The sequence below is a fragment of the Halichoerus grypus genome, chromosome 14, assembly GCF_964656455.1.
Source record: "Halichoerus grypus chromosome 14, mHalGry1.hap1.1, whole genome shotgun sequence".
In the NCBI taxonomy this organism is placed as follows: Eukaryota; Metazoa; Chordata; class Mammalia; order Carnivora; family Phocidae; genus Halichoerus; species Halichoerus grypus.
The window spans coordinates 86,900,618-86,924,486 of record NC_135725.1 but is presented as its reverse complement, the minus strand read 5'-3'; the positions used below and the strand labels follow the sequence as shown (position 1 = coordinate 86,924,486).

General features: G+C 46.9%; 1 protein-coding gene across 13 annotated transcripts in view; it reads right to left on the bottom strand.

Annotated features, from left to right (window-relative positions):
- The window catches only part of SPTAN1 (spectrin alpha, non-erythrocytic 1), a 61,699-nt gene extending 38,176 nt beyond the window's left edge, over nt 1-23,523 (bottom strand). For 12 of the 13 annotated variants that reach the window (XM_078061854.1, XM_078061858.1, XM_078061861.1 and 9 more), the window contains exons 1-10: nt 20,454-20,501; nt 11,702-11,941; nt 10,628-10,753; nt 6,149-6,289; nt 5,623-5,769; nt 3,512-3,645; nt 3,198-3,342; nt 2,966-3,120; nt 2,189-2,324; nt 835-936 (exon numbers count right to left, since the gene is read on the bottom strand). In XM_078061854.1, the coding sequence (XP_077917980.1) occupies nt 835-936; nt 2,189-2,324; nt 2,966-3,120; nt 3,198-3,342; nt 3,512-3,645; nt 5,623-5,769; nt 6,149-6,289; nt 10,628-10,753; nt 11,702-11,941; nt 20,454-20,486 (1,359 nt within the window). In that variant the 5' untranslated portion in view covers nt 20,487-20,501. Of the gene's footprint in view, nt 1-834; nt 937-2,188; nt 2,325-2,965; nt 3,121-3,197; nt 3,343-3,511; nt 3,646-5,622; nt 5,770-6,148; nt 6,290-10,627; nt 10,754-11,701; nt 11,942-20,453; nt 20,502-23,401 lie in introns of those variants that run through there. The other variant, XM_078061856.1, reaches the window with a different exon arrangement.
- Nucleotides 23,524-23,869: the final 346 nt, after the last annotated feature.

Genomic DNA, 23,869 nt, shown 5'->3' with positions numbered 1-23,869 from the left:
GGCAGGTCGGCCACCCACCCCCAGGCAAACAGAAAGGTTGCCCTGGCATTTCTAATCCTCACACTCATCTTCCAGCCTGTTTTCTGGTTGGCAAAAGGGGGCGTATCCCATTCACTTGGGTCAGCCAAGTTCCAGGGAACCACGCAAATCCCTAGTGGTTTGTATGTTTATGCGAATTAGGAGCGGGAACTCTTAGTTAATCTAGAATTAATTTACTGCCATCAAATGATGTTAGGTCAAAATGCTAAGTAAACTTTAGGTAGAAGAAAAAGGGCATCTTTCTAAAAGGTGGGCAGTAAAAATGGGAGTAAGGCGTCTCAGCTGAGAAAGGCTGACTGGGTGGGTGTTCCATAAAACATGGGAGGCTCACAAAGGCCCCAGGCATAAGTTTTACACTCCACAGTTGACAACAAGTTTGTCTTTGAAACGTCTCTTCCTAGTCTACACAATCTTAAAACATCATTCTCTAATGTTCCTCAGGTATCTTCATACTCAGATCCTGTGGAACTTGCAAATCGTCTACACTTATACGTATCATCTGAAAGAAAGCGGTGTCCTCCGGTTCCACCACTAACGCAGGACTCAACTCCCCGCAAAGTCCCCTTTAAGTAGGAAATGGGTCACAAATGTCCCAAATGGATGGAACTTTCTCCCTCTGATCAATCACCATCCTACACATAGGTCTTCTTCTTCAGTCTCTCAAGAAGCTGCCCCTGAACTTCCCGGTGCGAGCTCTGTGGAAGCTTCTCGCATACCACGGCGACACAGCCTGGATATTAAAGGATGGATAAGAGCTTTCAGAGACTTTCAGTTAAAGAACCTCTCCTCTCTTACCTTCTCCCTCACTTCATCTGAGGCATAATGGCCAGCGGCAAGCAGGGCCTGTCCAGACTCATCTGCAGATTTAAAGCTGTCCTCGTGAGCGTCAATTTCACCCTACAGCGAGAAAAGGCACAATTTAATGCCCAGCAACTTAGAAAAGAAAACAGAGATGCTGAATTTCACACAATCGTTACAAATCAGAATTTCCCATCTCCACCAAGGAGCAGGATCAAAGAGGAGGCCAGGCTCCCTAACATCGGTCTGGGTTATCCAATCACGAGGGGCACCATTTACTGAGAAGTCTTTTTGCCACTGGCTTTTCAGGCCACCTCTGTCAAAGCCTGTCATGTTTCCATACATTCAAGGCTCTGAGCCCCGTCTTCTGTTCTGTTGGGCTCTCTACCCTCCTTGTGCTGGATGGGGGGGTTGAGGATTTTATAGCACCTGGTAGGGTATGTGCTTCCCCTGATCCCACCCTGTTCTTCAAAATTGCCTCAGCTGGTTTTGAATTTTTTTCTTCCAAATCAAGTTTAGAATCAGCTTGTCTCATTCCAGAAACAAAGAAAGACCTGCAGGGTTTCTGTGTGGAATGGCACTGAGTGTAAAGATCCTGGGGAGAATTTTTCTACCTTTACAAGAGATCGTTCTAGCCATGCATGAGATAAGATGTTCCCCTTTAGTCTGTCTTTCTTCAGTCTTTCAACAAAGCCTAACCGCCATCTTCGCAGATGTCTTACACAACTTTTGTTAGATGTATTCCCAAGTACATTATGCTTTCTGATACAATTATAAGTAGCATTTTAAAAAAATGTTTCTGTTGCTAGTGTACTTGACATTCATATATTGACTTTCTTACATCTACCATATTAAAACCTCTCAGAAGACTTATAGTAATAATAATTTTTTACGATCCTGTTTCATAGTGTTTTCCAAAACTACCTAGCCATAGAAAACCTTTCTTTTTAAGGTAAAGCCTATTAAGAGCTCATAAAACCAGTTTCCTGTGGAACATAGTTTAGGGAAAAACCAGAATAAGAAATTTAATTACACCAAATATGAAACTCAGCATTTAAACGAAGACACTGTTTAAGATGGTACATGACTGACGTACAAAACAGTAGCACCTCCATCTTGCCGGGGCGTGGCCTCTCACTTTTACGGACCACACTTAATCTCCTGACATTTAACCTGTTTCACCATCTATGAGAAGCACGCAAAGCCAGTCTCCAAAAGCAAAACCAACAACAATCCCGTGGTGAGAGCTACCTGTGAACAAAGTTTCAGCCACTCTGGCTGTAAGTAAGAGTCCCACCCCGATGTGTTACAAGCTAAGGCCTTTCCTTCTGGAAGATGTTGGAGACGCTACCTTGTGCTCCTGATGCCTGTCCAGCAGGGCTTCAGCCCCGGCCACATCATTGGCGAGCTCATCGGCATTGATGAGGGCTTTCATCTCAGTCACCCAGCTGGTGAGGTCGCGGAAGTCAGCAAGGAAGCGTTGAAGCCTACAGAAAACCAAGATAAGCCATTAGATGTTCCCAGTGGAGAGCCTGGATGAAAAATGCCTTCTTAAAGCTCTGAATTCTGTCCTCAGACCATGCCAACTCTAGTCCTGGGACACAGAGGATTCTTTAGTCTGACCATAAAGGAAAGCAAGAGAAGGATGAAATCAATCCCTTAAAACCTAGGTTGTGTCCATCACTGTAATTCCCCAATCTGGTCCCTTCTCTCCAACTTCCTGGTCATTCCCCAGTTCCAGCTCTGTTCAGTAATTAGCATTCTTTCATTTCCCAGTCCTTGATTTACTCAATTTTAATGGTATATTCCACTGGTGCTCTGATCGCTAAGGAGAGATTTCCACTTCTACTGGTCATAATGCAGCAATATAGGACGGAAGAATATTCATAAAGTCATAAATACAATGTACACACACACAGACACACACACACACACACAGCAGAGTGGCCAGTCTCCAAACAAATATGGCATAGGCAGGAAAAAGCCACCTGCACTTTCTTAGCACAGGAAGCTGGCAGGTGCACAGCAGCGTTCTCAGTATGCACAAGGGACCCCGAAGCCTGCCTCCCCGACTCTCTAAGAGACGTCCAACGGCACGGGTCGCTGAGTCCCAGGAGAGGAGTCCCACCTGTAGGAGTCGTTGAGGCGGGCGTGTCTCTCGGCTGCCAGAGTCCGGATCTGCTCCCAGTTGGCAATCAGCTCCTCTCGCTTCACCTGAATCTGCGCAGCGCTCAGAGGGTGGGACTGCTGCAGGCGGTCGGCCTCGGCACACAGGGCTTTGACCTGGAAATGCCCTCCATCAGACCGTGCTCATGCCCCCTGCTAACTTATGTATGGAACCGGATGCTTTCCGAACCCACCTTGTCCTCCAAAGCAGCAAGATCTCTCTCCAAACCCTCGTGCTTCCGCAGCAGAGCCTGAACACTTGCCAGGTCGCGGCCAAAATCGTCAGAGGCCATTAACTGCTCCTTTTCCTTAATCCAGCTGATAGTCTCATCCACATCCCTACGGAACGGAGACACCAGGGCAGCCACTTACGGCAACTGTCTAGAGCCGGGGGTGCCACAGCGGGCCAGGCCCCAGGTGGCTCCAGCATCTTCTTGGCACGTGCCATATACTCGACCCGGCCCCCCAGGTACGTGCCCACGCCCGGCAGCCCGCCCTGGCTCAGTACCTGTTAAAGCGCTGAACCTCAGCCGCCCCGAAGAGCTTCCCCTGTCTCTGAAGGGCCAGTCCCTTCAGCCGCTGCCAGGCCGCATTCACTTCATCCTGCTTGGTCTTGATGGTTCCCTCCTCGGGGTGCTGCTCCTACATGAGGGACAGCAGACTAAGAGAGGTCCAATGGCACGGGTCGCTGAGTCCCAGGAGAGTCCTGAGCCCCTGGCTCGTCCAAGTCTCTGCCTCAGCAAATCCTCTTTCTGAAGCAATACGCTTTTATGCATGAAATGAAGCCAAGCTTGTTTAAAACTAGCTTCCAGGGGCACCTGGGAGGCTCAATCGGTTAAGTGTCTGACTCTTGATTTCGGCTCAGGTTGTGATTTGGGGGTCTTGAGATCGAGCCCCACGTCAGGCTCCACACTGTACATGGAGCCTGCTTAAAATTCTCTCCCTCTCCCCCTCCCTCCCCCGCTTGCTCTCACTCTCAAATAAATAAATAAATAAATAAAACTAGCTTCCATTTCTTTTTACCTAAAAAGGAAGGGTCATTATCTAGCCCTTGGAGTAGATGGTGAGGCCATAAAGCAGTGGCGGCTATCAGTACCAAAAACCTTTATTTTTTTGATTTTTTTATTTTTTAAAGATTCCATTTGTTTATTTGACATAGAGAGAGAGACACAGCGAGAGAGGGAACACAAGCAGGGGCAGAGGGAGAGGGAGAAGCAGGCTTCCCGCGGAGCAGGGAGCCCGATGCGGGGCTCGATCCCAGCACCCTGGGATCACGACCTGAGCCGAAGGCAGACGCTTAAGGGCTGAGCCACCCAGGGGTCCCAAAAACCTTTCATGTTTTAACAACACTTCAGCTGCACCTGTGGGGTAGCCTCGCCAATGCACCCACGTCGGTCCCAAGTGCTGGGAAATCTGTTATTTCGAACGTTCATGAGTCTATCAAGCATTCCTTCCTGTAGACATGATCTTCAGGGTTTGCTCCTCACTTCAGACTGGAGCTCTTTCTTTAAAAGTATCCTTCTCCACCAGCCACATTTTGGGTTTTGTTGCAATAAAAATAACATGTAAAGTAACAAATGAAGCATTTCAGGGTTCTGGGGTCCATCTGTGAGATCTCAGGCGTGGCCTGACTGCTCTTCTCAGCACAACCTCGGGATGCCCCAAGATTTTGGGGCAGGGGGTGGGGGCTCACTGTGGAAGGTGAGGTATTTCTGAGGAATGCTGGCTCTTTTCTCATCACCGGCCAGAAAGGGAACAAGTACCAACCCTGAAGCAGATCCGTAAGTTTAAGATTTAGACCCCCAAAATCAAATTTCCCTGAAAGCAAAAACTCCAGGTCCTGCTGCTGGACATCTGTGGAGCACTCTGACGCCCATCTCGGAAGCGGAGGAGAAAGCAGCAGCTTACGGGACCGGGCACGTGGGCAATGGGGAAAGGTTACACTATCCCCCCTTAATGGCTCAGGGCCACCAGTGGAGAGCCCATTCATTACAAGGTTCCCCAGGTTCCCAAGAGAGCAGTCAGGCATCAGTGGATGCCTGCCAACCCTAAGAAGCATTCACCACCACACCCTCATCTGGGAACCCCTGACACCCAGCTTCAGCAACCCAATAAAAGCATCGCCAAGCCCTACCCGAAAGTGGGTGGAGGAAGCAGATGAAATGAACTCTGCCCTTCCTGCCTGTGGCCACAAGTTAGAAAGCAGTTTCTACCTTACAAGTAATCAGCATTGCTGCCTTACTTAGATCTAAACAAAACTCTCAGACATGTTTACCAAACCTTGCTGACTCAGAAACTAGGGAAGTGATCATCAAAATTTTCTTCTGGGGGTCCCTGGGTGACTCAGTTGGTTAAGCATCTGCCTTGGGCTCAGGTCATGATCCCAGGGTCCTGGGATCAAGCCCTGCATTGGCCTCCTTGCTCAGCAGTGAGTCTGCTTGCCCCTCTCCCAAGCCCCCTGCTTGTGCTCTCCTCCGCCCCAAATAAATAAATAACATCTTAAAAAAAAAAAAATAAAGTTATTAAAAAAAAACCAAAAAACCACAAAATTTTCTTCTGAAAACACCAGAGAGTTAATATTATGACGTGGGAAGAAGCACATAGCACATTGCTACCTACCTGAATGAGCTTGGCAGCAAACTGGTTCACTTCATTAACTCTTTCTTCATGGGCAGCCATATCTGTTTGAAACTCTTCAAATTTCTTCTGTAAAACCTCCACGTGCTCCAAGTCCTGGCCCAGCTCCTCAGAAGTCACGATAGCTTCCTATTCAGGACCATACCAGAGCCAGAGTCACGAACCAACACTTGGAAATGATGGCTCCTAGAAACCCAGCATGAACGAGGCCCACCCACCAGGATGGGCCACATTAGCTTTAGTGGATGCTAGTTTATCCTGGGTGAGCTTAGCTCCCCTCCTTATTAAAAGGCTGAGCTCATGACGTTTCAGTGTGAGACTCCAGGTTTCAGAGTTCCAGGCGAGCACCCGCCGGGGAGCAGCTGGAGCTGGAGCAATCCCACTATACGCCTTCTGCTGCTCACACAGGCTCGGCTGTGGCTGCCGGGGGTGGGGGGTGGGGGGGGACACCCTTCCCTTGCTCTCGCGAAGGCGAGTTACTCTGCAAACCTTCCCCTCGGAAACAGACCTTGTCATTGATCCAGTCCATCACGTCCTCACACTCTCGCAAATACTGCACCAGCTTCTGAGCCTGCAGCAGTTTGACTCCCTTCTCCCGCATCTTCTCCAAAAGCAGCTCCCACTGGCGGTGCAGCTCCATCAAACGAGTCTGCAGGTTAAAAATCAGCCTCAGAGATCATAACCATTTCTATGGGATCTGGCTCCTCCACAGACTTCCCATGAGTCAGAAACCCCACAGCTCGGAACAAGTCTTTCTAAAGATAATCTCCGCTCCGCCCTCCAAAGATATTCCCGAAACGGAGGGAAACCAGAAGTCTGAGAACTGGAAAGAAGAGACACCTCACAGTGGTTTAGTAGGTCTTAAAGAACAAAATAACTGACCTTTCACAGGTGGATTTTTTTCTAGTTTACTTTAGGGGAATTATATTCAACTATTATTGATGTTACATTATTTATAATTTATGTTCTTAGTAATGAACCATTAAGAAGGATTCCTGGGTCAGAAGACTACTGGGGAAGGAGACAGGAGGAATTGACATGGAAACTAAGCAGGGGCACCTGGGTGGCTCAGTCGTTACGCGTCTGCCTTCGGCTCAGGTCATGGTCCCAGGGTCCTGGGATCAAGCCCCACATCAGGCTCCCTGCTCCTCCCTCTCCCACTCCCCCCTGCTTATGTTCCCTCTCTCGCTGTGTCTCTGTCAAATAAATAAAATCTTTAAAAAAAAAAAAAAAAAAAAAAGAAGCTGAGCAGAAATTCCTCAAGGGTGTGTTCTGAATTGTGGAGGGAAACAATGAAACAAGAGATCTTATGAGCACTGTGAATGCAAAGAAATAATGATGAGGCCCAAGTCAACAGGAACACCTTCATATAAAAAGAGGAGGGTGCCTGGGTGGCTCAGTTAAGCATCTGCCTTCAGCTTGGGTCATGATCTCAGGGTCCTGCAATCGAGTCCCGCAAGGGGCTCCCTGCTCAGCGGAGAGCCTGCTTCTCCCTCTGCCTCCCTCTCTCTGTCTCTCATGAATAAAATTTTTAAATAAAAAATAATAAAAGTAGAAGAGATGGGGCCCGGAAATATAATCAGCGATCGAAAAGGATTTTTGGTAGAAAAGTTTTGGAACTTCGATGAAAAGATAGTTTGTGGTCCAATACATCCAGGTTGGGTTTATTTCCAACTTCACCCAAGTGGCAGCCCCAGGCTCAAACATACTCACTTCCCAGCATCTTTGGGTTCCCATGGCACAGTTTCTAGTAAGGACCTGCCCACAATTGGGGGGATCCAATCATCAATTCAAGCTTCCGGGATGCTTTCTGGTATCTAATCCAATCTCCATGTGTTGCCTATGCCTACCCAAGATACTGGGAGTTTCCACATAACACTGGCAGACCAAGTAAAACACACGACAAGGCTGAAACACTCACAGAAGAGAAGTCTGGGATCCGCCCATGGTTGAGACACCCCACCCAGCCAGCTAAAATCTTGAAAGCCAAGGGACAGCCAACATGGGTGGATCCTCTTAGAAACAAGGGTGCATGTTTCACTTGAAAGAGGAAACAGCAGGGGGATATAAATGTTCACACAATTCACTTCCACCACTGCAGGTTGCAAAGCAGCCTGCCAATGGGAAGAAAGTGAAAGGCACTCCAAGGCAGGGGGGAAGGAACGGGCAAGCAGCAGCAACTCAATATTCCACCTACTCGGATGTGGGACCCGATGTGGGTGGCGGTGACTATGGGGCGCCACGCTGTCCGGTACGGTGTGAAAGTCTAAACCGACGACAGAGAGGTTATCCAGGACATAGAAGCAATCTTCACCCTCCACCCCCCGCCCCCATGTTAACCTGCCCGCCAAACGCTGTTACTGAGTTATGGAGCCAGACAAGGCATCGAGCCAGGATCACCATGGGAACTGTGAGCATGACAGTGAAGATTAAATGACAGCCCTTTGCTCCAATTAAAAACGAGACCACCGGAGGCTCACAGAAAACCTCACCTTCAAGTCTGTGGTCAGTCCCTCACAAAGATCTTTTTCACACCCTCGGGTAAAGAACTAGGGCACGGGGCGCCTGGGTGGCTCAGTTGGTTAAGCATCTGCCTTCGGCTCAGGTCATGATCTCGGGGTCCTGGGATCGAGCCCCGCATCGGGCTCCCTGCTCGGCAGGAAGCCTGCTTCTCCCTCTCCCACTCCCCCTGCTTGTGTTCCCTCTCTCCCTGTGTCTCTCTCTCTGTCAAATAAATAAATAAAATCTTAAAAAAATAATAATAATAAAATAAAATAAAGAACTAGGGCAAAGCCCGCTCCAGTACTGTGAACCACCCTCCCATTCTTGGTGTATCTGATCTCGTAAACATTGCAGGTGAGAGTCCAGTTTCCCAAGCACACTGCAGTTCGAGAGTGTGAGCGGGCAGGCAGGCAAGTGCACTTGGGAAAGGCACAGAAAGCTGACGGGGTGGAGGTGAAGTCCTGGTTCTGACTCAGGTGGATTTCTCAACAGGGGCATGAGCAAACAGCAGGAGCTTTCAGAGAAGCGATGGGTGAGAAAATAAGGAAAGCCGACAGGAATGAAATACAGCTTGGAAAAATAAAGCAAATAATTGTCAGTAGACAAAGAAAGGCATTCATCGGAATTCCAGTTGCCATCTCCTAGCTGTGGGATTTGGAGAAGTTACTCAAACGTCTCCGAGCTTCAGTTTCTTCTCTTCCATACTGGGGGGATGACGGGTACCTAGTGAGTTTCTAGTGGAGATCAGAGACTACCCGCGTCAAAATGGCAGAGTGTTAGCACATAAATAGCTACTCAACAAACGGTGGCTGACAGCACTTTTAAATGTTGCTTTAATAAGATCTCCAGGAGGAGGGTCATTACTAACAGAGCTGAATGAAGTGAGTGTGGGGTCTCCTCCTCTCCAGATTAATCACTAAAGTCAAACACTCGATCTGTTTCTCTTGTCCCCCATCTGCAGCCCGGTGACATACTACTACGGCGCCACACACTCTGGGCAAACAACTTCTATCAAGCAAATAATAAGGCATGCTGCTTCCATTTACTTTAAGACTGTACACAAAATAGTGAGAAAATGAGCAGAAAGATATTTATATTTAATTGCAGAGACACACGGTACATATTTAATTACAGAGATACATGTTACATTACCCAAATGGGTTGAACGTAATTAAATAGTTGGTCATATGGCATTCAGAATTTACTCTTATTTCCTACTCACAATCATTACTAGTAATAGTTAATTATTAATAAGCTTAGGGCTGACTGCACGTCTTTAATATGAGACTGCAGAGTCTATTAGTGCAAAAGAGAGACAACAAGTATTTATTGTTGAAAACCACTAGACCAGATCCTACAGGAATGAAAGCTCCACAAGGGTGTCAGGGAAGAGCAGGGGGTGGGGATGTTTCTAGCTGGGGCTTATGAATGTAGCTTTCATCTAACTCTCCACAATTGCCTTGACTGGTAAGGGACTGAGAAAGCCAGTCCCTCAAGGGAACGTGACTTTCGATGACAAAGAACAAGACACAGAGATAGGAATGAGGTAAATCAGAAACAGGTAAGAGCATCCATTGTGAGAAACTAAGTGTACATACTTTATCCTAAAGACGTTTGCTTTCCCTTAATATCTTGGTACTGGACATGTTAAAGCAGAGAAAGATAATTATCAGTGAACTGGCACCAAACAAGCCAAATCAAAGAACGTAAGGACGCCTGCTTCAACGTTGGCTGTTATCAATCACTACGGTCACCGACCAGCAGGTGCTGCAAGTCACTGCTCACAGCTGGACCCGTAACTGGCTTGGGGACTAGACCTCAGCAAACCACCTTCGCGGGCAAGCCACCAAGACCCAGAACTCAAGTTTTCAATGGAGAACTTTATGGTGTCTGTGATTAATCCTATTGATCTTTGTGTCCTGATCCCCAAATTCACGAATTTCACTAATATGCTCTCCCCTTTAATTACCATCTATAAATTTGGTTTCATTTACATAATCTTCTTTAAAGTATAATCACATTCTAATTTGTTTTACAAAAAGAATATTAATTTCCCCACTGAGCAGACACATACTTGTTTATATTCATACTGAATCATCATATTACAAAGGCAAGATGTGGGTAACTCCTTTAGGAGACTTCACAAATTCTCTTAAAAGGCTAGAAAAGTGGGGTGCGTGGGTGGCTCAGTGCGTGGGTGGTTCAGCAGCCGACTAGTGATTTTGGCTCAGGTCCTGATCTCATGGTTCGTGGGATCGAGCCCTGTGCTGGGCTCTGCACTTGGTGGGGAATCTGCTTGAGATTCTCTCTCTCCCTCTGCCCCCCACCCCACTCTCTCGCTCTAAAATAAATAAAAATCTCAAAAAAAGCTAGAAAAGTCTTTTTTAGAAACCCTACTTGGCATTTAATCCACATTCCTCCACCAACCAGACGCCACCCATACCAGACCAGATGGCCTCCCGTAGCAGGCACTACTCCTACTCACCCTTATGGTTTCAGATGCAAAATGCCCTTCTGAGATCATCAGGTTTCCAGTTTCATCCAGTTTAACAATGGCTCCTGAGTTGGCCTGCACTTCAGCTTCGAAGGCCTGATGCTTTTGAAGCTTGCCCTGTTGGTGGACCATGAAGTGAACCACAGCGGCAACCACATGGCAGTCACCATTCTGCCCTCCCCACTCAGGTCCCCTTACCTCTCCCCTCTTGAACCCTGTTCCCTCTAATTAGGGACACTCAGCATCCCACCCATTCCCCCCTGCTCAATTACTCAAATACTCTGACCTCATCTACACTGGCTTTTGGAAGCCTGGCCCCTGAGGACCACCGCCTTTGTCTGACTTCACTGTCTCTCAGGAAATTAGCCTCTATGTGGACATCCAATCCCCTCGAGAAATATAGAGCCACACCAACAATTTTCTTAGCATGTACAATTTACTCTTGGATAATAATCCATCCACATTCACTCATTCTATGACACTTTTTTCTCTTCTTGGACGACTCTGGTATAGTAAGAGAACCATGTGTTCCACCTGCTAAAAAAAGTCTTTCACCAAAATCAATGAGAAGAAAGGCTTTGTCCTTTTTTAAAAAACAGCTTTAGTGAGGCATATTTTTGTATCACAAAATTAACTTCGGTTACAATTCAATGATTTTTAAAGACTTGCTTTTGATGTAAGACTTACCAGTGAGTTGCGTAAAGAGACGCTTAACTATAAATTTGCACCAGCAACAGTTAGCGTGCCTTTCTTGAAAATTCATTTTCCAAGAGCTCAACCCAGACCCTCCCTAGAAACATGCCACCAAGGGCTGCAAGGCAGTGGTTTCCGAACCATCAGCTTGAAGCATCCAGAAAAGCTAAATACCTGCAAGATTTCACATACACCCTTAGTGTGTACAGGATAATACACACACCAAGGGCTTTTCAGAATAGTTAGTCCTGCCTTATGTCTGATCTACATTCTTCTTGCTCAAGGTCATAATTAAATGACTTTGTGTGATTTGGGGGCAAAAACATTTGAGCTCATGAGTTCCGGCAGGAATCTCAGGGAGATGAGACGCACCTGCAAGTTGGTTGGGTCTTTATAATTCTCATCCGATGCGATTTGTAGTTTCTCCTGAATCCATTTCTCCAGCTCCTCAGCATCTCTCTGGAAAAACTGGAATCGATAGGAGTCTTCAAGCTTCTGGCGCCTAAGGGTTGAGAGCTCCTTGAAGCGGTGGTATCTGTCTAGGACCTGCTGCCGCCTCTCCTGGATGTCCTCTGCTGTTTCCAGCACTTTGACCCCACTTGGGTCCATTTTCTGAAAAGACAGAATGCCCTGAAATAAGCACAGACTGAAGTGGATTTCATGGAATCAACCTTTCTGAAGGAAAGAATTACCAGATAGCCCTGGCAGACAAATGAAAGGAGAAGGTAGTCCCTTCTCAAGACAGAACAATGAGCCTTGATTCTATTCCTTCGTGAAAAACAGCCATCCACTTGCTGCAACACCTGCCTACCCAGGTACCTCAGAGGATGCCTAACCAACATCGCAGCCAAACGCAGAGAAACCGGGAGAACTAGAGTTTACCAGCAATTCTACACGGGCTTTAAGGATTCAAAGGAAATGCCAAAGTGGTACTCAAAGAATTACTGAAAAATCCATTCAAAAGTCCTTTCACCTGGTCTCTATATTCCATTGTGTGGAGATTAGAAAGAATTTACTCTTACTTAAATCAGTTTTTCTAGCTTTCCAGATCTCAGCCTGTTATCCAATGAAGAAAAGGGGATGATTACAAAGTAACAGAGTCCTTGACATCAATAAGAATTTACCTAGTCAGGGATGCTTGGGTGGCTCATTTGGTTTAGCGTCTGCTTTTGGCTCGGGTCATGATCCCAGGGTCCTGGGATCGAGTCCCGCATCGGGCTCCTTGCTCCATGAGGAGCCTGCTTCTCCCTCTGCCTGCCGCTCCCCCTGCTTGTCTCTCTCTCTCGTTCTGACAAATAAATAAAATCTTAAAAAAAAAAAAAAAAGAATTTACCTAGTCAGAGCCCCTGAGTTCCCAGTTTTTGGGAAACATCAACCCTCAAGTCTTCCTCAGGCTACCAGAGCGCCTGGGCCAAGAACAGGCTGTGTTGCCCGTGAATGTGCACACACAAAAAATCACAGTGCAACTTAAAAAAAAAAAAAAGTGTGGTGAGTTGTACACCTGAAACTAATAAAAATGGTATGTCAACTACACTTCAGTTTAAAAAAATTCAGGTTTATGTCACAAATACTTGCATTACATAAATTTTAAAGTAATGGATGCTTTACATAAAGATTAGTAGCGATTACTAAACAGGTAAACAGATGGTCATGCATCTAAATCTGAATCTGATGTGATACTAAAAATCAGAAATCTAAACACAAGAACAAGAAGGTGTGGTGCAAGGTTTACCCTGCTTTCCGCCCACCGACCACTGTGGACAGCACACTGTGGAGCTCAGCCCCAGGCTCCAGTTCGCCACGACGGCAGGCTGACAGAGGAGGCAGTACTCCCCCCAGCACTCAATCTGCCCCAACTTTAAATCCCCAGATTTCTGGACACTTGAACCAAATTTTCAAGTCAAAAAGAAAACTTGACTTATTGATGGGCAAAACCCAGAAGATGCTACCCATGCTCATCAGGAGTAACCCTTGATTCCGCTAACCTACAGACCACAGCGGGAAAGAGGTACAGACTAATGACAAAGAGCTTCTAAATGTGTCAGTACCGGGCGCCTGGGTGGCTCAGTCGTTAAGCGTCTGCCTTCGGCTCAGGTCATGATCCCAGCATCCTGGGATCGAGTCCCACATCGGGCTCCCTGCTCCGCGGGAAGCCTGCTTCTCCCTCTCCCACTCCCCCTGCTTGTGTTCCTGCTCTCACTATGTCTCTCTCTGTCAAATAAATAAATAAAATTTTTATTAAAAAATAAATAAATAAATAAATGTGTCAGTACCACATGACCTTGCATGGGCCACTTTCCTGTGCCTCAGTTTCCTACAATGATAAAAAATGACAGGTGAAAATGAGGCAACTCGGGACCCTTCCAAATGTCAAATTACATTCTACAGAAGATTCAGAGATTTGGTAGGAAAGCAGAACAGATAAACTTTCTAGCCTCTCCAGCTATTGTCCCATAATTTATACACAGTATGAAAACTGTTACCCGGGAGACATTTGAGAGCTCTTCTTGTTCACCTGGCCGGGCTAATAGCAGAGGATAAGCAGGCTAAGGACTAGGCAGGGAAGTCTCAAGAGTGCCCCCAGCAACCAGCTGGGAGGTAAACAGCATTGGTGGGATCCAGGTGAGTCACAGTTTTTAACTCTTCAGGGATTAAAGTAGCTTCAAGAGGTAGCAAGAAATCATCCTCTGCACCTGATCAACTCTGAGGACTCTCTTTCTAGGAAGCCACGATCTTCCTCACAGAGAGGACATGAGGTGATTGTAGCCCTATCACCGTTCCTTCCAAATTATTCTCCACGTACTGACCATTATTTTGTTGTACTATTGTTTCCCCACAAAGTCTGATTGATTCATTGACTGATTTTAATATAAAAAGGAACATATTCTTGGCCACATGCTCCCATGCTTTAAGACCTTTTATGGCTCCCTTCTGAGGGAGGAAAGAATCCAGCTCTTTAGCAGGACCTTGTGATTTGGCCCAATACATGTGACTCGTATCATCTCTCACCCATGTCCCCTACCCTCTAGGAATATTGAAATATTCTTTCTCTTCCAAATACAGAATTCTCTTTAAAGACTCTAAGCTAGGGATGCCTGGGTGGCTTAGTCAGTTAAGTGTCTGCCTTCAGCTCAGGTCATGTTCCCAGGGTCCTCCCTTGCTCAGCTGGGAGCCTGCTTCTCCCTCTGCCTGCCACTCCCCTTGCTTGTGTGTGCGCTCTCTCTCTCCCCTTGACAAATAAATAAAATCTTAAAACAAACCAACAAACAAAAAGACTCCAAGCTATTTGCCCTGGCTTCCTTTGTGTAGAATGATCTGCCTCTCCTCTGCCTAGATAACTCCTATTTATACCTCAGTGCCCAGCTGAGATGAGTAAGCTGTATGATCTTGCCTCCTTCCCAAGCTGTACTCAATGCTCCTTCCTTCCCTCCTTCTCAGAATTAATCACACTTTTCTACAGATTTACAAAGCACTTGCATATACTTCCCACGGTATAATTAGACTGAGCAACCTAATCTTTGTATCCCCGATTTCTGGCATACACGGGCCATTAGGAAATGTGTGTTGACAAATAACCAAGTATATGCTGAGTGCTGTAGCCGCCACGCAGGAGACTGGAATTCACTTGTAAAAGGTGGGGACAGAGCTCCATCATCCACCCAAGTTACAGTTTCCATATTATCAAATTGGAATTCCACCCAGGCAAAAGCCAGATTTGTGACAAGAACTGCAAATGGAGAATGAAGCTCTACAACTAGGTGTCAGCCTACTGAGCAAATGGGAATTACTAATCTTGGACTGAGCACATGGCAGTACATTGTGAGAAATGAGGTGGCCTTTTCCCTCCAGTCGGGTGTGCCCTTGGTGAAACAGAGCTTAAGATGGCAGTTCTGTTATCAACAGATAGCTGTGTCTGGAAAAAGTATCTTCTATCCTTAAAACCCCAAACTGAGGGTAACCTTAAAAAATTAAATGTCTGGGGGCACCTGGGTGGCTCAGTCGGTAAGCATCCAACTCTTGGTTTCGGCTCAGGCCATGGGATCGAGTCCCATGGAGCATGGAGCCTGCTTGAGATTCTATCTCCTCCCTCTGCCCCTCCCCCACTCAAATAAATAAATAAATAGGTCTTTTTTTTTTTTAAAGTAAACATCTGTTCACAGTGGAGTGGAGTTTCTGTAACGATACTTCATTACAACAGGGAAGTTCTGGTTCACATTGCTGCCCTAAGAATCTCAGCCTCTTTGGGTTTTGACGAGGATCACTACCACATTGACTAGAATGTAAACGGGACTTCACTCACTCATCTACACTGTCTGCTCCAGCCGTATCTCTTATCAAACTCCCACACCAACTCCAAGTTACAGGCCCTGGCAGGGCCCATTTCCCAGTTTAGAAAGTCCCCTTGGTCAGGAATGTTCTCTCCTACTCCCAGATTCACCACCCAATACCATACAAACCCCTCCAAGTCTAATGCAACTACCCTGTCCTCTCTGCAGTCCTAAGTCAGAAGTCTTCTCTCCCCCCATGCTTCTCTTTAGAGCACGGTCACATTCTGCCAGGTTTTCTCCCTGCCATTTTTGTGATTCTTTAGTAAATTTAGAGTTCCTAAGGGACTATATAAAAAAGACCTTATCTTCCTCTTCCTCTCTGACCACAGAACTTGGCACATAGTACAGCAGTTACATTCTGAACCTGGAAACAGAGAAACTGTGGCACTTCATTATTAAGTAGGAAGGGGACACAAGGTCATCTAATAACCGAGTCACAGAGCCTACCTGGGTGAGCCATGATCCTCTGGTTCCCAGACTAGCGTGCCAGAACCAATGATTCTGCACATGACTGCAACTGACATACTCTTTTATTGATGGCTGTTTGCGTATTCATTCCTTTCACTACCTCTTATTTTTCCCATCACCACTTTGGAGGGAAGAAAGGGGGAAGCAGATATATTAATTATTCAAAAAAATAAAAATTGGGCTCCTGCTGGCTCCGCCGGCGCAGCATGTGACTCTCAGGGTCGTGAGTTCGAGTCCCACACTGGGTGTAGAGATTACTTAAATAAAAACTTAAAAAAATTTTTTTAATCAAGAAATAAATATTTTGTTTTTGTAAGATTGAGTCTTAAGTTAGTAAACAATCAGGGTTAAGAAATTATACACTTCCTTTGTTCTAATCCCTTGAGAAACCGTTTAAGATGAAAAAAGAGCAGGAAATTGTGTCTAATTTGCTCCCTCACAAAATTTTCTGGCAACGAAATGTGCCAAGGAAGGTGTAGTTACGTATGAAACCACCACAGTGCACAAGTTCCTGCAAGAAGCCTGAGTCCTTAGATTAATGCTTAGGGCGTCTGTCCTGCCTCTTCATACACAGGATTCACTGCATTTCTAAAATCCTTTAGCTGCTATGGAAATTTCTAAGAAATCTCACTGGGGAGCAGGCCCTTCATGACGAAGCCAAGAATCCCCAACATAATGCGGCAAGGGCACCGCCTTAGCAAGTCCCCCTGCCTACCAATCCAGGGAGACCGTCCAGCGAGGCCCTGCTGAAATTAACCAACCTAAAAGGCCCTCTTTGTCACCCCAGTGAAGTAGAACAAGTCAATTCTATACCAAGTGCTTTGGTCAGGCAATAATGGACTTTTCTTTCCTGCGGATCAGCTGACGTCAGTAGGTGGGAGCTCTGCCAGCCACCACTGGTCGTCCCTGGGGAGCTGGGCATCTGAAAGTCATCAAAGCTCTCCCACTGCTGTGGGCATTCAGGATCCTCATTTGCACAGTTACAGGAGCCTAAGATGATGGGTTAATGAGAGTTCCCCACCCCTTAACCTGATAGGGATCTGTCTCTAAGTTTACCTATAGAAGCTCTAGTTTCTTTGCTCGGAAATGGGTCATTTCCACTGATGATACTAAAAATCAGGAAAACGTTCGTATCACCAAGAACTATTGCCGCTGGAAGATGTGCTAGGCTCTCCCCCAAAACTAGGTGGAGGGAGTTAGTGGGATTTCTTGGACTCTGTGTGTGCAACATTCCCCCCAGGACTGAGGCTGCAGGCGGCAAGAACCCCACCCCTGCCCTGAAATATGCAGCTGACTGATAAGGCAGGCTGCACGGAGAATGTTCCAGGCTGTTCCCAGCCTTAATGGGATTAACGCCTTTTGAGAGCTAGAAAGGAAGACTTTGGGAAATGTGCCATTAAAAAACAATCTCCTGGGAGGGGGGTGGGAGGATGGGTTAGCCTGGTGATGGGTATTGAGGAGGGCACGTTCTGCATGGAGCACTGGGTGTTATGCACAAACAATGAATCATGGAACACTATATCTAAAACTAATGATGTAATGTATGGGGATTAACATAACAATAAAAAACACAAAAAAACAGGGGAAAAAAAACAATCTCCAACCACACGAGCCTATCTATCTATTTCAATAACTGTCTAAAAACCCACAGAGGAACCAACTTCCTAGGACTGCAGTCGACTGTTTATCTCAAAGGAGCCCATCAACTCTGATTTTGCCAATCAGGTCTCTTTCCACGGAGAATAAAGGAAAGGAAATGAAGTGCTAAATATATTCTCTGTATGTTTAAGGACAGCTTCCCATTGAAAGTAACCGAAGAAAAAATGTATTTTTGCGAATATTTTTCGAGAAGACTGAAGATGCAGGCTATTTATAAATGCTGCAATGCAGCAGTCAAAATGTTAGCCGCATCATTCAGCAAGTAACATGAATTGATCTCGGGGGATAAAACAGGAATTACAACTATGTCCTCTATTGTAATAAATAAAAAGACCTTGTCAGCATTCTTACAATATTGCCAGATCTCTGGGAAGAAGCGGGGGGGGGGGGGTGTCTAAAGATATGAACCTTGGGTAGAAAGTTCTAGTTTAATCCAAAGATATAACACGCCTGAGAATGACTCCTCATATCTGACACAAATTCACACATATTATCAACTGAAAATGGATTTCTACAGAAGACCCTAGACCCTAATTAATAACTTTCTTCTTGCAAATGCCAAGAGACGGCTGTCTGAGCCAGTTCTTGGTATTGAGGGAATTTTTAAATGGCTTGGCCTCACCTACAGAAGCTATCTGCCCCGCTGTGCAAGGGGATTCGTCTCTGGAGGATGGGAGGGACGGGTATTAAGGGATCTGAGTTAGGCAACAGAAAAGACTGCCGATAGAAATCGTTCTCAGACCAAAGGTCAGATGCCTCCAACTCAGCAAACCTGGCACCTGCAGTGAGTAGTTTAGGACACCCTCCTACAGATCTTGGGAGAGGGGAGGAATTCAGCACAATTTCCCTGTGGAACCCCACAAGAGAATCCATTTGTAGTAAGGATGAAGGAGTCACGGAGACAAAGCGCCGGATCTGCCGCAGAATGTGCTGGATATAAGAGGCATCTGGAAAACTACACAATGAACTCCAATTTCACCAGATACACTCTTTTGCAAGGAAAGGGATTTGGGGGGACTAAAAGGATGAACAGATCATTTGGCTCTATGGAAAAATTCATACACATCGCCCAAAGCAAAAGGTCAGAAAAACCATCCCTCAGATTTACTTTGGTTGCTTAGTCAAGAGCTCAAAGGGGCAGGACTGACAACGCAGGTTTGTTCCCTGGCTCAGAAAGCCAACCTATTACCAAATTTTACACGTGCAAAGCAGGAGAACTATATCCACACATGTGGAAGGGCTTCTCTGGAGAACAAAGCACCAAAGAACTGTTTAGCACCCATTAACATTTTATACTAGCTGATTCTCAGATCGAGCAAATCAACTCCAAACCAGCTCAGCTGCAGATTTTAGTGGCAGAGCTGATGGTAAGCAGAGAGGTAAATAATACATAAATTAAGAGTTTCAACCATGAGGGGCGCCTGGGTGGCTCAGTCAGTTAAGCAGCTGCCTTCGGCTCAGGTCATGATCTCAGGGTCCTAGGATCAAGCCCCACATCGGGCTCCCTGCTCGGCGGGAAGCCTGCTTCTCCCTCTCCCACTCCCCCTGCTTGTGTTCCCTCTCTCGCTCTATATCTGTCAAATAAATAAATAAAATATTAAAAAAAAAAAAGTTTTAACCATGAATAAAAACAACAACTATTTTTCCTTCTGTGGATCTGCATGTCGGCCTTCAGACTATTAATTCACTTCAACTCATTAGCCCATTTCTGCAGAGGTGAGCAGGGACTTAGCTTTAAGAAAGCAAAAGATTCATACTGCATTGCATCAAAATCCAGATATGCAGAGCAACGTTGAGAAAACTTACTTCTGAATGCTTCCCAAATACTATCATGTTGCTACTTACCTCTTAACCTGTAAAATTCAGATGAGAGGTATTTAAGTGCAAAATATTGTTACTGACATTCAAAACAGGAAAAGGTTATATTGTGGCCCATTTTTATAAACCTCCTTTCAACCACCACTGTGATTTATAAAAGGGCTTGCCTTGGATTTATCACCCATAATCACTAGAAATTTGCAAAGTTTATATTTCTCCTTATAGGATATCAAGACATTAATTTTAAGCATTTTTCTTTTTGAAAAAGGTCCAATTTAGCAAACATTCAAAAACTGTACACAAAATAATATAGTGAGCTTTTTTTAGCTAAGAAAATCCAAGGTCCATTTCCTTACAAGGATTGTGGCAGAGAAAATTAGTCGATGGGAACAGGAAACAAACCCAAGTTTACGATATTTGTCAAATTTAAAAACACTACTTTTATGACACATTTTCATATTATTTTTTCCAAATATCTAAGATAATCTGTTCAGTCCCTTGGTTCTTAAGAACCAAGTAACCATCAATAAAAAGATCAGCAAACACTACATGCAAACACCAGTAGGGTGAGAAAAAATTAATATATTCATGCCTGAAAGAGAGGAAGGCAAAAAACAGGAGACTTTGGCAATTTTAGAATAAATTTACTAAGACTTTTGTTCATGTAACATCAAAAAAAAAAAAACAACAGAGAAAAACCCCAACCCTAACCAATTGGCTTCACAGAAAAGTCATGCAGGCAGGGTTTTCTCCCCCTCTTTGGATCACTCAACCTCTGCCACAAATGTGTCTTCACTGCAAGCCAGGCAAAACCGAAAAGGCAACCCGTTTCCTGCATGCTGGTCAAATACCTGGACTCTGCGTTTACGAAACGATGACAACATGATGGAGGAATGTGGAGTCTAAAGAGGGAGGGGGAGAGCAAGATAACAAGCTTCTAAGGGCAAACTGAACAAAATCACTTCAAAATGAAAACAGACCATTAGGAATATCTGAAACACAAATAAAAACCAAATTCCTGGTGTTCTCCCGATGCCTTTCTTGTTCTGTAGAGCTTCTGAATCCCACAGGGATTTAAAATATGGAAAGAGACCCAACGTTCTCTGGTCCCTTAGCAGTTCCTATTTATCTAGATGTGCTGCCTTGGCCAAGTTATACCCCCCTTGGGTCTCAGCTTCCCCACTTTTCAAACAGAGAATACTGAATATGCTTTCTAACACTAAACACGCCCTCCCCAGATCCACAGTCCAATAAATTGAGACTCCCAGGACTGATTCCTAAATCCCTTTCCATTCAGTAACAAAACACCAAGACCTCATGAGAAACAAGAAAGAACTCAAGCTATAGAGATCTGACTTGGGCCTCGTTTACTGGTACACTTCCTTTACAGAATACTATTTCCTATTCAAAACCCGTACAAGAGGGGTGCCTGGGTGGCTCAGTCATTAAGCGTCTGCCTTCGGCTCAGGTCATGATCCCAGGGTTCTGGGATTGAGCCCTGCATCAGGCTCCCTGCTCAGCAGGGAGCCTGCTTCTCCCTCTCCCACTCCCCCCTGCTTGTGTTCCCTCTCTCGCTACGTCTCAATCTGTCAAATAAATAAAACCTTTAAAAAAAAAACAAAACCCGTACAAGAGGAATATGCAAAAAAGGTGGAAGCGAGGTAACTGCCACAGCTGCTCCGTGCCCCGGGGCCCAGGCCCCAAGTGCTCGGCCGGCTCTGCGCTCCTCCTCAGCATTCCGGGAGTCAGCACTTGCCATCAGGGCGGCGCATTCTTCTACCTACTCTGACCACAGCTGCAGCGGCCCGGACCACATAGCTAGCGGAGTCCTTGCATAGCCCACGGAGGATTGATTACAAGGCCGGCCTCGTGCCCACTATCCTTCGTGCAGGTTCAGCAATGACAGGGCTGTGGACTGCAACTGACACTGGATGCTTAGGATCTGCAGTCGGCCCCTCCCTTTGGGATGAAGGCAGGTAAGGAAAAATAGAGCAAATTCTAACCCAGGGAACCAAAAGAAAGATGTATTTATAAACCGGATCTCACCACCTAAACCTGTTCATCAGATTATTTGACAAGCTCCTATTAGAGCCTGTGACATATCAGATTTCTCCAATTGCTAGATCGCTACAAAACCCACTGCCAAGACCAAAAGCATATCCAAGGATGTTGCTCAGCTGATGGGTTACTCTAAGAACTGCTTCACACCTGTCCAGCACAGGGCAAATCCTCCCTTCGAGGTTCATCTCTCTGTGGAGGTCCCTAGATAACAGCTAACACACTTTGAGGGTCCCCTTGAGTAATTATTGGCCCAGTTACTAAAAGAGGCTTATTGTTAATTTCCTGCAGAGGCCCTTACTGCAGCACATTTTTTTTTCCCTACAGCACATTTTTAAACTTTGACTTCAATTTGACCTTTGAAAATCGAAGACTTTAGCCGCAACAAAAGGGAAAAGACTAGTTCAGGAGTTGGAACCTTGGCTCAATAGCTTCATACAGCTGAGTGTTCCCACAGCTATTCTTAAGATTTTCTGTTTCCTGACACCCCCACCCTTCCATCTTTGATACATTCTGTTTTACTTAGGTCCAATTGCTATGACTCCGCAATTTCTCCACACATTATTAAAATACTTCAGATGGTCTCTCTTCTATTCTTCCCTAACAGCCATGATGGTTAAATTTTTCTAAAATACCATGAGGAAGACGGAACAAAGGGCCTACGTATTTTAGGATCTATTATATAAATGAGATTTGACAAGGTGTTGGGGCAATCCGATCACCTCAACCCAACTTTCTGGGCTATTGAGGCCTTTGAGGCTTTTGATTTAAAACATATGCATATGCAACCCTTAACCTCGACAAACCCCTTATTTAAAATATTCTGTCCCGATGCATCAAAGAGACTCTTAAAGGCAATTTTCTTTAGGAAGCATCTTGTCAAATTCGCAGGGCTAGCTTTCAAACAAAAGGCTGCTCTGTCATTCAACACTGCCGTGGCTGCAGAATTTTGGACAAATAATATGATATCCTCCAATCGAAAGACCGTCTCGGGTGGGGCGGGGGGTAGGGGGAGGGGAATAACTCGTAAGCTATTGAGTTATTGGATTTTGTCTCATACAAAGAAGCGCCGCATCTACCTGTTATTTACAAGCAAATCACAACTGTGTAGGAAAGAAATGTTTATTACGAGGAAGGAAAAGGAGATGGCCCGTCTCAGACCTTTCCGCGTCTAGAGAGAAGGCCAAGAATCGCCACACTGGATGAAATTAAGGTCAAAGAGCCCTTTCCTCTATGCTCTCGGCTCTTCCTCCCTCAAGGGCTGGGCCGGCACTGCTGTGGGGACTGGGGAAAAGGAGCTGCACAAGTCGCTCCCCACCGAGACAAGGGATCGGGGGCGCTGGGGGAGCGCTCTGCAGGAAGGGGTATGGTGACGATCCCGCCAGGGGCCCCCGCCCCACCTGCCGCAGCCGGATGGGGCAGGGCGGGGCCGCAGCCCGGCTTGGGGGTGGGGGAGCGGGACGGACCCGGCGACCTCGCCTCCCCCCCTCCGCCCAGTCAATGACATTCCAGCGGCCGGCGCCCAGGCTGGGCCAGGCGGCTCCTCCGCAGCCCACGCTCCCCCGGCCGGTTGCGGCCGGCCCGCCGGATCCCCGCCCGTCGGAGGGAGCTGAGAGGCGGCCGGGCTCACCTGTCCGCGCTCTGGCCCCGCCCCGCCCCAGGGGCTGCCCGGCTCCCCACCCAGGGGCCGGCTGCCCTCGGGCCCCGCTCCCTCCCCGAGCTCCCCTGCTCCCCCTCTCACCGGCTCCTGCGGGGTGAGGGCGGTGGGTGCGCCGGGCTTGGGGGGGGGGGGGTTGCTGAGGGACCGACGCGCCTCCGCGGCCTCTCGCCTCGCCGTTGGCTCCGCAGCGGGTAGTGGCGGCGACGCGCCCGGCTCGCCTCTTTTATAGGCGGCCACGCGCGTTCCGGCGGCGGGCGGGCGCGAGCGCGGGGGAAGCGCCGGGGCGCGGCGCGAGGGGCGGGGGCGAGCGCCGGCAGAGCTAAGGGGGCGGAGCTCCCGCCGGCTCGCTTCCCGATCGCGCGACGGAAAGGGCCGAACGGTCCCGGAAAGAGCCGAAGCGCCGCTGCGGGGGAAGAGCCGACTCGGGGGAGCGCGGCGGGAGGATGGGAAAGGAGGGCGCGCGCCAGGGGTGGGGGGAGATGGTGCAATGGAGTCACTGCCTTCGCCCGGGCGGGCCGAGATGCGGCAGCCGCCCCGCCCTTCCCGCAC